Source organism: Heterodontus francisci, chromosome 33 (genome assembly GCF_036365525.1).
Source record: "Heterodontus francisci isolate sHetFra1 chromosome 33, sHetFra1.hap1, whole genome shotgun sequence".
Lineage (NCBI taxonomy): Eukaryota > Metazoa > Chordata > Chondrichthyes > Heterodontiformes > Heterodontidae > Heterodontus > Heterodontus francisci.
In genome coordinates, this window is record NC_090403.1 from 37,936,454 (window position 1) to 37,948,236 (window position 11,783).

Sequence of the window (11,783 nt, forward strand, 5' to 3'; positions counted from 1 at the left end):
AGTATTCATCGAAATGACATTTTTTTTACAAAACAAAGTCGCAAACAAAAAAATAGAAATTGCTGAACATTTCTTCTGCACCTAATGTCTCTTTTTATCTCTAGTGTCAGAATAAGGAAGGATAAAAGTTTCATAACAAGAGATGGAATTAGCCCACAAAGAATAGGGAGCACTTTCCAAGTCTCATCTGAAGCATCCGAACCTTCAAGTTTCCAGTGACTCTTCAATCCAATACTGCTATTAATCGTTAAAATGCTAGCCACAGCAGATGAAAATGGTTGGGATTAAATTTTATGGACCAAATATATATTGGCGTTTGATCAAAATTACACTGACCTAGAGAAAATAATCTGAACAGAACACACCTAAGCATAGCATTGCACCAACAACAGCACTGACAGGTTCACTAACGTGATCACCATCTATTTCCTCGGCAGAAATGCAGTTACAGCAGCTGATCAGAACACCTGAGGAAATTCCCAGTGGATTATGGCACTTCATTTTTTATTAGCTGCAAATTTACCTTTGAAACCCCTTTTCAAATGCATTTTCTTCCCCCCTTACAAAAACAACATTCAGGCCACCTGCTCCGATGTCTTCACTATTCGGAGATGAACAAGTGTGTCTTCAGTGACATGTCTTCCAATTTTCCTTCCTTCCCTGAGCCTAACAGCCTGAGAGCAGGAAAAGAACTATGGGGAAAAATATACTTTGAGGGGTAGACTAAAGCACTCTAACATTCAAGCTGCATCAATACATGCCAAAAATTTTAAACCATTATTTTAATTAACTGGTAGCATCCACAAGGTAACGTACTTACATCAACTGCGTGACACAGAGCCTGCGTCAGTTCTTCAAAATCAATCAACTGTTTTTTCCCAGGGTCCTGCTTCTTCTTTGGAATATATTTGAACTCCTTGTTCTCTCTGTGCTTCACACGTAGTTTTTGACCATTCATACAGTGCGGTCCAATCGTCAGCACTTTTTCCACTTCCTCAATACTTCCCATTTCTATAATTGCATATAGACCCTGCAGATGGTAATGCAATACATTATGCAACCACAAACAATACTAATAAATTATACAAAGATTTTATAAATAAAAATGAGAATTATAGTAACCTTAAGTGGAAGCTGTTAATAAGTTACATTCAAATTAGTGAATTAGTTCCACTGGTTCAATTTCTAACCAGTCAGAAATTTCTTAAAAAGCTAACTATCATCCTGTGGATCAGAACAAAGGTAAGATGCTCAATAAAGTTCCCTTTAGCGTCTGACTAGTTTGCAGCAGCAGGTAAAAGCACAAGCTAAGGATCAAACAAGTCTTTTTGCAGCTGCATGGCTTAACCACTCACTAAATGGGTTGCCAGCCCTGCCAGACTGCCCAGTTGTCTCCTGGAAAGGGTCATGAATCACTTGGGCTTTGCTGCTAGTAGCCTGGGAGAGCTTCATAATTTAAACTTCCTGTTACAGCAAAGCCACTCCTGCTGTATATCATCACTGCCACAGAGAGCTGTGGCCAGCTAGTAGCCCAAGAACAATAAACAATCCAGTGTGGGGGGGCTCTCAGAAGTTAGGAGGAGGAGAAAGGAATGGGCAAGCGGGGAGGTGCGGGGGGCGTGGGGGTCAGCAAAAAAGGGTATAGGAGATCAGGGAATGGGGTTAAGTGCAGAGAGAAGAATTGGGTATCAAGCAGGATGGGGACTTGAATGGGGAAGGTAAGAGAGCACAAGACTGAGGAAGGGGGTGTGCGTGGGGCCGGGCATTTTCCTGCACAGCCAGGAGCAGCAATGTGGTGACTGGGAGTGGCACCGAGAGAGGAGCAGCTAGTAAAGGGGTAGTGAAACCTGGGAACTTTACTGTGGGTAAACAGTGAAAGATCGTTTCCACTGGTGGGTGAATGGGGAACGAGGGGTGGAGACAAAGGATTCTCACAGGAAGAGCCAAGAGGAAAGGAAGAAAGAAGGTTCTTGTATGATAGGGTATGAGATCACAGGATTCTTCACCACTAGTAGCTTTGAGGTATAGACTAGAACATCTTTAAAATGGAATAGGGTAATTATTTAAAAATGAAGAACAGAAGACCAGTTAGAGGGAAACTGACTTACAGGAGAGGCTACCAGTACCAGCGCACAGGCACTAAGGACTAAAGGTCCTCCTCCTGTGTAGTAACTTCTAACATTTCATGAAAACTTTCCTTTATTGAGTCTGAACCCTAGGAGTGGTTTAGAAATGTTGGTGCTGAGCTAGTTTAGGACCTGCCCTGTCAGAATGCCCCAAAGTCAAAGCCCACTGCCCAATTGCGTGATCTGTCAGTTTTAATTTGTAAAGTCCAAGTACAGATTGTTTTTGAGGCTCCCAGTTCAGAGTTGTCACATTCACTCAGAACTGGAGTCCAAACCAGAATCCAAAGAGCTAGGGAGAAAGATCAAAAAAGGACATTGACTGAGGAGCTGGACCACACATTGCGCAGTGCAGAGGAATTCTATCTGTGGTTTTAGGGTGAATTTCAGTGGGTTATAAAATTATTATTAGTTGCATGTAGGAAATTGGGACATTACACCTAGTCTATACGTAACAGGTCGTAATATCAGTGAATTATTGTATTATTGTTGGTTGAGATGAGACAGTATTATTTTCGTTACAAATGTAATTTTGGTAGTTAATATTAGTTACTGGTGGAATCAAAGTTCCTCCAACCTCTAGTTACCCCTCTACGAATGCCTCCTCCACTTTCACTTTCCCCTTTTTACATGCTCAGGGGTAGCCCCTGATTCTTGGAACTTCTCTTAACAGCTGCTGCAGCAAATCCACAAGCAAAGATACTCAACAACATGAACCCAACCTTTATAAGGTAAATGCAATAACATTTGCAAATGTCACATGATCAGAGGCCCCGTGGCCAGAATGTCAAATGAATAAACCTCCAAAACTGCCTCCAACCAGAGCTGGTAACCCTGCTCACTACATTAATCAGCTGAAGCAAAGAACCTGAAGTTGAGTTTTGTTTATCTGACTTCTCTAAATCTGTGATGCTTACAGAGTAAACAATAGCCAAGCCATCCAATTCTTTTCACTTATTTGCATCTATGAACAAGGTATTGAGTATTTCAATGTAATCTAAAGATATGTTTACTATTAGAGGCCCACAAATTGTTATGTAATTAGAGCTCACTTAAGTGGCAGAAAACTGGCATTGGCACTTGGCAATTCACTTCAAAGATCCCACTGCACTATTTCATCTCCAAATTTTTAATCTGCTCCACAGTTATCAGATCTAATTTAGGATCATACTGAAATCGTCAGGCATGGGACTTACTTTGTCTTTGTCCATTATCACATTTGCGACTGTGCCAAAGTTCTGAAAGTAATCAGTGATCTCCAGATTAGATGTGCCTTTGTGGAAACCACTCACAAACATGCTCTTCTCCTGCTGGGATTTCCTGGTAGTTCTCACACTCAGGAGTTTTTGATGTTTCTTTCCTTTAAGGTGATCATTTAAGGTAGGGGCTAAAAACATAAAAGTGCATGAACTATAAAAACAGTACAACCACCTTGCTTGCCAGAGTATACTTCAAACAAAGTGAAACTAAATCTATTTTTGTGAATGGCTACATTTTGATTTAAAGACATTTTTTTCTAACAAAGCATCAGAGGTTCTGATATCCAGGCATTAGCAGTCACCTCAGAGCAGGCTTTTTCTTTCTAAAACAGGGGAATCTGTAGAATGTTACTGCAGAGAAACAGGCCATTTGGCCCATCAGTTATGTGTTCGTGCTTTCTTCCATACGAGTAATGGAAAGGGCCAAGGAACAATCAAAGGGGAAGATACTCAACTGAAAGGGAAATAGTTTTAATGAGCTGAAAGGGTTCTGGTCCAGGTGGACTGGAAATAAAGATTAGTAGGTAAAACAGTAAATCAGTTGTGTCGGAAACCACACCGGCCAAATTGAAACATATTAATTTCGTCATATGGAACACTATTTGAACTTTTTACTGGACATTGAACATAACTTGCTTAAAAAGACCACAGAGCTGCACATTTGCATTCTGAGAGACAGTTGCCTAGAGAGACAATGGGAGTGCTCCCTAATTGGGTTTTGTCAATAGTGATGATCAAAAGACATTGAGAGCCATTGTCTGTGTAAGAGCTAGCACTCCACCCAACCACCACCCCCAGCACCACCACCACCCCACCCGCCCACCCCTGCACTGAGTGTGACTGGAGTTTTTGAAATCAACAATCCTCGCAGACGCTGTGGTTTCAAACAAAGAGTTGATCACATGATTAACCTGCTGGCCAACCTGGAGACTTTTTGAATTGTGCGACACAGAAGGGGCAGACTGCAATTGAACTTCAAGAAGAAAGCACTGCTCTCTCCAGCAAAGTTCCAGGGACCCACAGAAGCAGCTTAAGCCTCAAGATAGAAGACTTCTTCAGCCTTCTGGTACCAGCGAAACAAGTTTGAAAGTGTGCACTGGGCCCCAATGAGAACTGCAAGACTGAACTTCAATCAAAGACTTTACAGCAAAACTAAAAACAGCAACTCAATTCCATCTACTACTCCAAACCCTCCCCCTTTAACTCTTTCTCCTCCTCTGTATCTATTTGTGTGTGTGTTTATCTCATATGTATGTTAGCGTGGTTGTGTCAAGTATTTTTAGTAATTTAAACTGAGTTAGAGTGTTTAGGCTAAAAACTTACACCTTTCTTGTTTAAGCCTCAGAAAGCCTGTCTGATTGGTTCATTTACAATTACAATTATAAAGCAGTGAGCAAGGACTCACCGAGGTGAAACTAAAAATACTGTGTTTTAAAAAGTTAAACCCTGCTACGGCCAAACCAGGAAAGGGGCAAGAGGGGAGCCTGATACCCCTTTCTCACCCGGTCATAACACAGCAATGGGAGGCCTTCAGTTCATATCTCTTCAATTTAGTTTGAATTCTTTAGTCTTCTGCCCATAGATTTTCACATAGCAACTACATTTATTACAAAAGTTGTTTCTGAAGTTTAAGCTGTTTCCTTAAATGAAATGATTAACTACAACACACTAAATTCTTTTACTGTAATAACTTTTTTTTTTGAAGTAACACAGCTTCTGTGAACAGGTCTTGCCATGCAATTTCTCAGAGTTGCCCTCAGGGAAATGGTAAGAATAAGATGTAATTAAGACAAACTGGTGTCCGTGAACCGGAAATAATGTGGAAGTGCAAGTTCGGAGGCAGAAGCAGGGTGCAGCCACCAAGTGCGCGGCGTAGAGTGGGCTGGCTGCCTCACCTGGGAGAGGAACACACACATGGAGAAGCACTGAGAACAGTATGAAAGCAAATATCTTTTTCCTTAAAACATTATTAATTTTAAATGCAGAACTTTATTATATATATTATTACTTCAATGAGGGCAGGGTGGGGGGGGGGGGGGTCTCCGTGATTACTAATCCATTTAAAAATGGGTCCTTCAACCAAACAATTTTGTTTTTTGTTTTAGAGATACAGCACTGAAACAGGCCCTTCGGCCCACCGAGTCTGTGCCGACCATCAACCACCCATTTATACTAATCCTACACTAATTCCATATTCCTACCACATCCCCACCTGTCCCTATATTTCCCTACCACCTACCTATACTAGGAGCAATTTATAATGGCCAATTTACCTATCAACCTGCAAGTCTTTTGGCATTTGGGAGGAAACCGGAGCACCCGGAGGAAACCCACGCAGACACAGGGAGAACTTGCAAACTCCACACAGGCAGTACCCAGAATTGAACCCGGGTCGCTGGAGCTGTGAGGCTGCGGTGCTAACCACTGCGCCGCCCATTTTGAGAACCACTGAATTAAGACCACAAACCACAATGGCGTTGATTAGTTTTTTTTTGTTTAAAAAAAGAGAAATACATCACAGAAATATTGCAGGGTTACGGACCAAATGCTGGAAAGTGGGATTAGGCTGGGTGACTCATTTTCTAGCTGGCGCAGACACGAAGGGCCAAATGGCCTCTCTCTGTGCTGTAAACTTTCTATGATTCTACGTTATACTCCAGGTTTCAAACAAGTACTGCAGAGACTAGTTGGCAGTCCCAACCTTTCTGGCACTTTTTCACTACCTGTTGCATTTTGCCAAGCAACAAAGCAGCTGTGCAGATTTAATGTTTGAACATTACATGTAAGCAGCCACTCTCTCCTAACATTAAAACTGCACATTTCAAAACTTCCCAAGTAATCCGATGGGGCCACTTGTAAGCTTTGCAAAGTAAAATCGACATCGCTCTGATCTGCAAGTGTGAAGCAGGAACACTGCCTCCTGGAGGGGGCCAGTATAGTTTCTATAATAAAAACTGAAAATTGTGAAATACTCAACAGCATCTGTGAAGAGAAACAGAGTTAACGTTTCAGGTCAGTGGCCTTTCGACAAAACTGGGAAAAGTCAGAGAGGTAATAGGTTTTAAGCAAGTGAGAGGGGGGAGGGGGGAAAAAGAACAGACGGAAAACAAGATGAAAGAGATAAATGGAAATGCCATCAGAGCGAAGAGCAGAATCTCTTCAAGTGGGCATTCCTGGTAGAGAAGGTGCAGTGAATTTAAACACTAATACAGAAACAAAGTACAGCGAATGCTTAAAATCTGAAATAAGACCAGAAAAGGCTGGAAATACTCATGTTTAACGTGGGTGTGAAAAGCTGAAACCGATTCACATTAATGCTAAACAAAAGTATAAATCAAGTGCCCATCCTGCTGTCCAAAGAGGCAGGGTTCCCTGGTGTAAGGCTCTCGACTTGGGAGTCCTTTCTTTGTCCATCGGGGATTTGGCATAGAGGGTATTTTACGTGGTGATCCTAATAATCCAGGCTACTGTAGTGTTATTATTATGTTAATGGACTGATAATTCGAGGGACAGTAGTGTTATTGTTAGTGGACTAATAATCCAGGGTGCAGTAGTGTTGGTGTTATGTTAGTGGACTAATAATACGGGCTGTAGTAGTGTTACTGTTATGACAGTGGACTAATAATCCAGGATACAGTAGTGTTATTGTTATGACAGTGGACTAATAATCCAGGATACAGTAGTGTTATTGTTATGTTAGTGGAATAATAACCCAGGGTACAGTATTGATACTGTTATATTAGTTGACTAACATTCCAGGGTGCAGCAGTGTTATTGCTTTGCTAGTAGACTAATAATCCAAGGGGGGGAGGGTAGTGCTATTGTTATGTTAGTGGACTAATAATCCGGGGTACAGTAGTGTGATTGTTATGTTACTGGACTAATGATCCAGGATGCAGTCATGTTAATGTTATGTCAATGGACTAATAATCCAGGTTGCTTTATTGTAATTGTTATGTTAGTGTTCTAATAATCTAGGGTGCTGCAGTGTTATTGATAAATTGCTGGACTAAAAATCCAGGGTACAGTAGTGTTATTGTTATGTTTGTGGACTAATAATCCAGGCTGCAGTAGCATTATTGTTAAATTACTGGACTAATAATCCGGGGTACTGTACTGGTATTGTTATGTTAGGGCCCTATAATAGAGTGCTGTAGTGTTATTGTTATGTTACTGGACTAATAATCCAGGGTGCAGTAGTGCTATTGTTGAGTTACTGGACTGATAATCCTGGGTGCAGTAGTGTTATTGTTATGTTAGTTGGACTAATAATCAGGGTGCAGTAGTGTTATTGTTGAGTTACTGGACTAATAATCCAGGGTGCAGTAGTGTTATTGTCATGTTAGTTGGACTAATAATCCAGGGTGCAGTAGTGTTATTGTCATGTTAGTTGGACTAATAATCCAGGGTGCAGTGGTGTTATTGTTGAGTTACTGGACTGATAATCCTGGGTGCAGCAGTGTTATTGTCATGTTAGTTGGACTAATAATCCAGGGTGCAGTAGTGCTATTGTTGAGTTACTGGACTGATAATCCTGGGTGCAGCAGTGTTATTGTCATGTTAGTTGGACTAATATTCCAGGGTGTCGTAGTGTTATGGTTATGTTTCTGGACTAATATTCCGGGCTACAGTAGTGTTATTGTTATGTTACTGGACTAATATTCCAGGGTGCAGTTGTGTTATTGTTATGTTAGTGGGCTTGTAATCAGGGTGCAGCAGTGTTATTGTCATATTAGTGGACTAATAATCCAGGGTGGAGTGGTGTTATTGTCATCTTCGTGGACTAATAATCCAGTGTGCAGTAGTGTTATTGTTATGTCAATGGACTAATACTCCAGCATGCGTTAGTGTAATTGTTATGTCAGTGGACTAATAATCCAGGGTGTCGTAGTGTTATGGTTATGTTTCTGGACTAATATTCCAGCGTGCAGAGGTGCTATTGTTATGTTACTGGACTTATATTCCAGGTGGCAGTAGTGTTATTGTTATGTTAGTGGGCTTGTAATCAGGGTGCAGCAGTGTTATTGCCATGTTAGTGGACTAATAATCCAGGGTGTAGTGGTGTCATTGATATGTTTGTGGACTGATAATCCGGGGGACAGGACAGTTATTGTGATGGCAATGGACTAATAATCCTGGGTGCTTAAGTGTAATTGTTATGTTAGTGGACAAATATTCCAGGGTGTTGTGGTGTTATTATAATATTACTGGACGAATAATCCAGGGTGCATTAGTGTTATTGCCATGTTAGTGGACTAATAATCCAGGGTGTAGTGGTGTCATTGATATGTTTGTGGACTGATAATCCGGGGGACAGGACAGTTATTGTGATGGCAATGGACTAATAATCCTGGGTGCTTAAGTGTAATTGTTATGTTCCAGGGTGTTGTGGTGTTATTATAATATTACTGGACGAATAATCCAGGGTGCATTAGTGTTATTGTTATGTTAGTGGACTAATAATCCAAGGTACTGTAACTTTTAAAGTTATGTTAGGGTCCTTTAATGCAGAGTGCTGTAGTGTTATTGTAATGTTACTGGACTAGAATCCAGGGTGCAGTAGTGTTATTGTTATGTCAATGGACTAATAATCCAGGGTATATTATTTTTATTGATATGTTAGTGGACTAATAATCCAGGGTGCAGTATTGTTATTGTTATGTCAGTGGACTAATAACATGGGCTGTAGCACGGGGATGTTGCTCACCTCCTGAAGGACGCCGAGGAGTTTTCCAGGCATCAATGGTGGGAACTGAGGAAATGGCTTATTACCTGCACCCCCTTCCCCCCCTTCCATTCCCCTCCCCCTTCTCAGCTCCACTCCATCAGCTCACCCCCCCATTCCACCTCCCACCCCCTTCCCAGCTCCACTCTCTCAGCTCACCACCGCTCCCCCTCACAACTCCTTTCCAGCTTCCCCCTCGCACCATCTTCCCCCCTGCACCCCCTTACAGCCCCCTTCCTAGCTCCCCCTCCCCTCCCCTCCACCCCTCCCCCTCGCACCCCCTCCTCCCACCGGCTTCATTCTACACCTGTGTAGGGGCCCGAACAACCCCACTGCCTTGTGGGCATCTCGGGAGAGACCAAGGCTAAGGGAGTAAACCCTAACAGAAAATCCGGAGCGGAACCCCGTAGGCGGTCATGTGTCACCTTTGGCATGTTTCCAGCAGTTCCTGCAGCCATACCGGTGCCAAACATCGTGCTCTGCACTCCTTTGGACCCCACCAGAAAGGCCGAGAGGGGGGTTTTGACGCTTGGGCAACTCTCAACCTCCATACATTCGCCCAGGCATGCGCCATGGAGAGGTCACTCCATAGTTGCCTCACAGCGACTGACACCACTGACCACCTCCAGGCGCTTACCCATTGTCTCTCGAGACAAGGAGGCCAAAGAAAGATCCTGCGCAATAGAATGTTAAGCTGATTCATGGCCTCCTGTAATTTCTGTGACCTGGAGAAGTCCATGTTTCACATCTATATAAGTGCGAGAGGCTACAGCCCCTTTTCCACTATTTAAGGAGCTGCTCCTCAATTTCCTGTTGCACTTCAGTCCCATGCTCCTGATCTTCGGCCACCCGGTGCAGAGGGGACTGGGCAGTTTGGAGGACCTCCTCATGGGACTGCTCCTGTGCCTAGCCAAGGTGGCCATCAAGAGGTCCAGGCAGCAGGCAGCTGAGGGAGTCATTCGGCCCGACTGCCTACTCCTCATCCGCAGCTACATCCGCCCCCCCGGTGTCCCTGGAGAGGGTGCACGCGGTGCCCGCTGGTACTCTTCATGTCTTCCGTGACCATTGGGCACCTGGGGGGACTAGAATACATCATGACCCCTGGAAATGCCACTTAAATCTGATTAGCTAAGTTTCCTTTAAAGTTTTTTTGGATGTTTTTCTGTTACAGTACTTAGTGGTGCCCCTTTCAGAGGAGGCACTTAGTTCCTCTTTATTGACAACCTTCTGGTGGATTCAAAAGGAGGTATAAATCAGGTGCCAGGATCCAAACTGATTGCAAGCCCGTCAGAGTGAAACCATCTCCTGAGCTCGGTTAGACAATGAGGAACCAGACTCAGGCTGCATTGACAGCGTGACCGCCCAGCATAACACACAGTGGATGAGGGCTGATGGTAACAACTGCCTCTAAGTTTGTCTCCCACTAAAAATGGTTTGATGAAGCGCCTGGACCCGGTAAATTAGGCCGTGGGGAGCGGTTATTCAGCTGCACCGCGGTCCTTGGTGAAAAAGTTTCTCCCCGAGGCCCTCTTTCCACTTACTGTTCGGGATACGGACATCGCACAGAGAACAGCGGTAACCACCGCGCACCAGCGGCTCGATGTCCGACTCGCTCATGCTCCAGCTTTTCTGTTTTTATTAATAAAATCCGGCAGCGCCGGCGGCTTCACGAACCGGAAACCCCACTAAACAGGCAGCGTGTCCCCACCTGCTCCCTCCCCCGAGCCCCCAAGCGCCCGGACCAATGTTCCGCCCAGCAGGTCACACTGCTTAGGGCTGGAGGAGCTGAGGCAGTTCCATCATCACTATCCATTGTTGAGGATCTTAGTTAAATCTTTACTGCCAAAAATGCATTAATAAATGCGCTGGTGTTATCTGTTTTTCATGGAAATTTGTTCGTGCAACCAAATCTCCCCAAAAAATCTTATTTGCAAAAAAAAACTTGACACTTATTGACAGACCAAATAATTTGTGTTGTCAAAGATAGAGACACTCTGAAACTTTGCAACTTATGTGCAATATACCAAGCCCCTTTACACCTTAAAACACAGGACACTGACTGATGCCACATTTTAAAATGTTCAAAGAAGGTACTGTATCTGAAAGGACGGTGATGAGTGATGGATTGTTACCAGATTCCTTGTCCCTATACGAGGTTTGTTAGAATTAGAATTAGAATATTACAGCGCAGTACAGGCCCTTCGGCCCTCGATGTTGTGCCGACCTGTGAAACCATCTGACCTACACTATTCCATTTTCATCCATATGTCTATCCAATGACCACTTAAATGCCCTTAAAGTTGGCGAGTCTACTACTGTTGCAGGCAGGGCGTTCCACGCCCCTACTACTCTCTGAGTAAAGAAACTACCTCTGACATCTGTCCTATATCTATCACCCCTCAACTTAAAGCTATGTCCCCTCGTGTTTGCCATCACCATCCGAGGAAAAAGACTCTCACTATCCACCCTATCCAACCCTCTGATTATCTTATATGTCTCTATTAAGTCACCTCTCCTCCTCCTTCTCTCCAACGAAAACAACCTCAAGTCCCTCAGCCTTTCCTCGTAAGACCTTCCCTCCATACCAGGCAACATCCTAGTAAATCTCCTCTGCACCCTTTCCATAGCTTCCACATCCTTCCTATAATGCGGTGACCAGAACTGCACGCAATACTC

General features: G+C 43.4%; 1 protein-coding gene across 1 annotated transcript in view; it reads right to left on the reverse strand.

Annotated features, from left to right (window-relative positions):
• tut1 (terminal uridylyl transferase 1, U6 snRNA-specific) overlaps window positions 1-10,805 on the reverse strand; it is a 29,666-nt gene extending 18,861 nt beyond the window's left edge. The window contains exons 1-3 of the mRNA XM_068013310.1: window positions 10,649-10,805; window positions 3,320-3,510; window positions 821-1,030 (exon numbers count right to left, since the gene is read on the reverse strand). Of these exons, the coding sequence (XP_067869411.1) occupies window positions 821-1,030; window positions 3,320-3,510; window positions 10,649-10,724 (477 nt within the window). The 5' untranslated portion in view covers window positions 10,725-10,805. The remainder of the gene's footprint in view (window positions 1-820; window positions 1,031-3,319; window positions 3,511-10,648) is intronic.
• Between the last annotated feature and the right edge of the window lie 978 nt (window positions 10,806-11,783).